General features: G+C 41.4%; 1 protein-coding gene across 1 annotated transcript in view; it reads right to left on the bottom strand.

Annotated features, from left to right (window-relative positions):
- Positions 1 to 417: 417 nt before the first annotated feature.
- Positions 418 to 5,956, bottom strand: part of CTR9 (CTR9, Paf1/RNA polymerase II complex component) — a gene marked incomplete at its 5' end in the record, with an annotated part of 21,001 nt that continues 15,462 nt past the window's right edge. The window contains 3 exons of the mRNA XM_008587025.1: positions 418 to 1,494; positions 5,513 to 5,625; positions 5,840 to 5,936. Of these exons, the coding sequence (XP_008585247.1) occupies positions 1,068 to 1,494; positions 5,513 to 5,625; positions 5,840 to 5,936 (637 nt within the window). The remainder of the gene's footprint in view (positions 1,495 to 5,512; positions 5,626 to 5,839; positions 5,937 to 5,956) is intronic.

Genomic DNA, 5,956 nt, shown 5'->3' with positions numbered 1-5,956 from the left:
TTAAACTTTTTTTTTTTTTCCCCTTTTTGTCTTTTTTACTGACTGGGAACGGGATGGTAACCCTTGGTGTCGCGCCCATACCGGGGCCCGGCAACGGGATCACACCCCTCGGGGTTACGCCCGCACCGCGCTCAGCCAGTGAGCGGGAACTGGTCTCCACATGGGATCCAAACCCTTGGCGGGAGCGCCACCACACTCCCAAGCGGCGCACTCTCCAGTGTGCCACCGGGCCGGCCCAAACATTTTTTTTAAAAAACAAAAAAAGAACAAGAAAAACTCGAATCTGCAAAGAACTATAAAAATATCAAGAAAACAACCTTTGGCCTAATGGAGTTTCTTCCAAATATTTGCATAATTTATTTATACTACATTTTCATATACAAATGTATCAAGAAAAAAAGGACACAAAGTTACCCATAAAAGTTGGTAAAAGAATTTTATTATGTGGTTTAGGTAGGTCTTTGCATTCTACTAACAGAAAAGCATTTTTCCACACCTTACTCAACCTAACGAATAATATATTTGTGATTTTATCTACATGGTTGCAGTACTTGTTACACTATTGAAGAAAACCTTCCTTTCATATGTACTTTGGTGAAACTGTACAGTAGATACTTCTTCCTCCAGAAAATAAAAATATTCTCAATCTAAACTCAAAAGGAACAAAGACATTAACACCAAGTTTCTGCACCACTTGGTAGAAGATTGCAATAGAAATCAAAACAGTATGCTGCTTACTACAAAGAAAATGAGACATCTGCCACAGTTTCAGTCAAACCTTTGTAGGAATGATTTAGCATCTGGGTTATTTTTACTGTAGTTTTCACATATGATAGGTGGAATTGTACCACCATGGAAAATAGTCTCATTTGCACAAGAGATTCAAATACTGGACTCCAGCACAGGAAATGTCTCCTGGGGCTTAGTAATATACAAACAGATAGGGAAAAAATATTGCCTTAAGAAAAATTTCACAATTGTTTGACTAAACATCTGAAACGTTTTTATCACAGCTTTCATGTATTAAAAGTTTCTTCCAGAGATGAAGCTTATTTATAAAATAAAACCTAGTCGCTATCATCTGACCCACGTTCTGAGCCTCGATCTGAGGCCTCATTGTTGGATCCTTCTGGTTCTGATTCATTTCCAGAGCCTTGGGCAGAACCCTCATTATCAGATCCTCTCTCTGATTCGTGTTCTGATTCGACACTTGGAGAAGCTGGACGGGAGTCATTCTCAGAACCTCCTGAGTGGCTTCTCCCTGACTGCACCGATTCATTGTCAGACTGTTCGGAACCTGAGGGCCTTCTCTTTCTGGATGGTTGGTCACTGTCTGAATCCTCATCTGACGGCTGTCTTCGGGGACTCTGGGGACTGCCAGCCTCGCTGCCAGACTTGTTCTGGTTCTCATCGGAATCACTCTCTGATGAGGCATGTTTCTTCAGTCGCTCATCCTCGTCTGAGTCGCTGTTGCTGTTGCTGTTCCTGGGATGTCTGGCAAAAACAAGCACTGGTTTAGAAGCATTCATGATTCTGGCCAACTGGGGCCTTAACAAGAAGAAAATGTGCTTTTAAAAAATAAGGGCATTTAATGTTCTACTTCTTGACCTGGATGGTGGTTACACAGGTGTTCATCTGCAATATTTGTTTTGTGTACTATTCCACAAATGTGATATATTTCACAATAAAAAAGGGTTAAAAAGAAAAAATAAATAAGGTACTTTTGCTGTAAGTCAGAATACAAACAGGGAAGGATGACTCACTGGGGTTATACGAAGCACTTTTCATCAGAATGAAGCACTTCCTAATTCGTATATACAGTTATGAAAAGGAAGGGATACATTTGTTTATCTTTATAAACAAACAAAAAGCAACAAAGATGAAACCCAGGATCTAAACTGGTTGTTGAGATTTTGAAGAATTAACCCTCTCCCAAGGCTGGAAGAGTGTCCTATTACCACCTGTGCTAACAGATACCTAAAGAAGAGTAAACTCACTACAGAAATTGTCCTGGGATTTGCTATTGCACTAGGTCCATGACTAGACTTACTAGAGATAGGAAGTGGGGGCTAAAAGGGTCCTTTGGATTATTTGCCTTTGCTCCTGAGTTCCCCTCTACTTGTCAGTTCCTATGTGAAAGGAAAAGGGAAGTGGTGCTCATGCTTAGAATGATGGTGGCACCCATGGAATCTCGGCTTCCTGGAGGCTCTGGAGGAAAGAACATTCCCTTAAACACTATGACAGCTGCTCTGGAGCAGACATACTTCANTTCCAACACAGAACTCCTGACTTCCAGCATCTCTGCTCTTAACCATTTATTACACTGCCTCCTCCTGACACCAACTGTGCTAAGAAATGGAAGGAGGCTGATGTGCAGGCAGGAGCCCCGGCTCCAGGACAACCAGAGGCAAGCTTCTGTCAGTTCCCAAGGGCAGCAGCAGCAGAGCAAAGGCAACAGGCCAGTCAGGTTTCCTGTCAGGAGGGCCTTCCTCTTCCTCAGTGGAGCACTTCCCACTCCTGCGTCACTTCTGTAGTGTTTTAGGCTCCAAATTGCAACCACAGAAGGAAGCTGTGCCTGAAGAAACCTCACAGTGTCTTCTGATGTGGCAACATAGTCAGGGGAGAATATTCCTATTCTGCTAATTTGGGCACACATCTGGGAGAGATATCACATAGAGGGAGAACTGACTCCAAAACTGCAAATGGGGATATGTACTCAAAAGCACCTTTGTAGCCAAAACTTGGAGAAAGAGGCAAATCATTGGAGAAATCACTATACATGAGGTTAAATCCCTCCATCAATAGTTTTCCAAGGGACTGGCTATGAATATACTTTTGTTTAGTTGCTGCTTAAAGGGAGTAGCCAGTTGGAAATGGCTTTTAACTTAAATTCTTAGATGTCACTTTGGGATTAACTAATTCACCTCAAGTAGTATGTGACATATTGGAAAAAGCCGGGAAAGAGGAGACAGACTTGGATTCTAGTCTTAACCTCACCAGTTCAATGAACCTCTGAATCTCAGGCTCTTCACCTTTCAAAGCTGGATATCCGCCTGGCCTCCCTTACATTGTCAGTATAGTTCCCAGAGCTGCACATGCTCCTCCCTCTGCCGATGATAACACCTTTTCCAGAATTCTCCACCCTGCTGGGCCTTTGAGTCACCTCAGGACTCCTGTCCATCAAGAAACCTCGCTTTGACTGCTCCCTCCCACTGGGAGCTGTTTGGCAGCCTCCTTTGTGCTCCCACAACCTGTGCAAACATAATCACCCCATTTCTCGCACCTTACTTTTACGATTTTTGAGGACAGGAAGAGCATTTTTCTCTCTGCATTTTCAACTTCCAACTCAATGCCTAATACAGTGCACTTAATAATACTTGTTGAGTAATTAATTAAAGCTCTTTTATAAACTGTTACATAATATTACTCTTAAATTATTAACCACTGAATTATTAAAAACAAAAATATATAGCAGTACCTTAGTTTTCTTGCATCTTTTTTTAAAAAACGTCCATAATGGATATGTTGACTAACCTGATTTGATCATTACACATTGTATACATGTATCAAAATATCACACAATACCCCATAAGTATGTATAATTATTATGTATCAATTAAACTTTTTTTTTTCCCCTTTTTGTCTTTTTTACTGACTGGTAACGGGATCGCAACCCTTGGTGTCGCGCCCATACCGGGGACCNTGGAGCAGACATACTTCACTGGCATATTCCTTAGTTTTGGTTTCCAGGACAGATATTCCAAGAAAGGAATACTGAATCCTACAGGATTCAGTCGGAAAGGTGAAGGAGGTGAAATATATTACTCTCTTCAGAAATGAAAACATCCCCGCAGACTGAAGAAAGGCTCTTTGTGTCTAAATCTGAAAGAAGAAACCTAGGCACACATTATGTAACCCAGATCACTCTGAGAGAACATGAAGAACGGTGACTATGAAGAGGACAATGTATATGCATTCCATAGATATATTAAAGGCCAGGGGTCCCCTGGGATCCAATTCACCTCAATCCACCTGGCCACATAAACAAACACATTTCACGACGGTCAGGACAATGTTTAATGAGGGAAGTGGCTCAAATAAACTTGGCATTGTCTCAGGTACAGGTTTGGCAGTGGCTCAGCCTCTCACACTTTCTGCCTACACATTTGAAACCACACATTTCACTACACTAATCAGGCATGCTTCTAATCAGCGGACCAGGGCAACGATGTTGGGGCAAGGGCAAAATAGCACTTTAGGAAAAGCAATCCACGGTCAGCCAGTGTCTTCAGAGAAAAAGGGAACTGCAAATCTTTACAGATCATTCTCTACAGATCTCTACCCTGTGAGGCCAGCCTTCCACAAGCACCCTCAGCCCCCTCGACACGTTAAACTCTCTCTCTCCTCTAACCAACCAGAACCTCCTATTCCTCCTCTAAGACTCAACTCAAACACCTTCTCTTTTATGAAAAAATGACTTTTACAACTCCCACCACCACTCCAACTCCAGATTAGGTATGGTCCCTGGACAACAATAAATGTAAAACTTATGTGGTAACACTTATCCCACTACAATGTGACTTTGGTTTATCTGTTCTTCTCCTCTGCCCCTCTAAAGCAAAAACTTCTTAGGGAACTTATGGGTCTATGTCTTTCTTCTCTGTATCCCCAGCAATTAACACACTGTCTCATAGAATGGATGTTTGAATGCTGTTGAATGAACGAATGAAATGGCCATGAAAAAACATGGGGTATAGTATTAAGAATCCTAGTTTAGGAATCCAAATGGGGGCAGCTCAAGCTTGAGGCGCAAGTTGAAGACAAATAAGTTCAAGTATTGCTTCACCAGGTATGCCATGATCTTAAGGACAGTACTGTATAGGCAGTTTAGGACAAGCCTTCTGCAGAGCAGGTAGAGTTGAATCACAACTGCCCAACAAGTGAGGAAACAGTCAAGAAATTTTCTACCTTCACATGACCAGGATCAGGCTACCCATAATACTTTTAGTCAGTCAACCTAGGACAAGCCTTCTGCAGAGCAGGTAGAGTTGAATCACAACTGCCCAACAAGTGAGGAAACAGTCGAGAAATTTTCTACCTTCACATGACCAGGATCAGGCTACCCATAATACTTTTAGTCAGTCAACAGTGGGGCAGCAAAATGATAAATTTCATTTACAAGGATGTCAACTAGGAAAGTTCAGCTAATAACCATGAAGAAATAAGACTTCAAAATAGGTTTTCTTCTTCCACAGAGAAACACGTCGTATGACAAAATGACAGGGTCAGAACAAGATAGAAGATTCTTCCAGTTATAAGATTCCAAGAAGCTGGAGAGAAGACATTCTAGCACAGTGACCACTCCCAGTTATCTATTTCCTCCAATTTTTAAGAGTTTGTTTCTCCTCTATTTTAAAAAAAGTATATTTTCCCTAGTACAGACAGGCTGATTAACAATCACATATGGTTTACCCACATGATTGAAAAAATTTACCAAGGAAAAAAGTCCTACCCTTCATCAGCGATTTTAAGTTTATCCTCATCTGAAGAATCATCACTTGATGATATTATGGCTTTGGATTTTATTTTTCCCTTCATTGAAGGAGGCAGACGTTCTGGCTTGGGCTAAAGAAAGAATGTCAAACATAGTAGATTAGTTAAGACTTTTACATGAGGACATCTTGTTAAACTGGGTTTGCATTACAGTGATAACAATTAGCCACCAATAAACTTTGAAAACAGCATTGGTGCTTGAGGAAGCTGTAGGGAAAGAATGTGTTCTAGTGTACTACAATCTTTTATGTCTACAAAGGACAGAAAAACCGTAATATAAACTTACAGTCTTCTTCTTCTCTGCTCTTGGTGGACGGCGCTTTTTCGGTTTGGGGCCATTTTCTGTTTCATCATCATCAGATCCTTCTTCTCCCTTCGGAGGTCTAAAATAGTGAACACCAAG

The sequence above is a fragment of the Galeopterus variegatus genome, unplaced genomic scaffold (genome assembly GCF_000696425.1).
Source record: "Galeopterus variegatus unplaced genomic scaffold, G_variegatus-3.0.2 Scaffold4221, whole genome shotgun sequence".
NCBI lineage: Eukaryota > Metazoa > Chordata > Mammalia > Dermoptera > Cynocephalidae > Galeopterus > Galeopterus variegatus.
The sequence above is the reverse complement of the archived record's forward strand: the minus strand, read 5'-3'. Positions and strand labels throughout refer to the sequence as shown.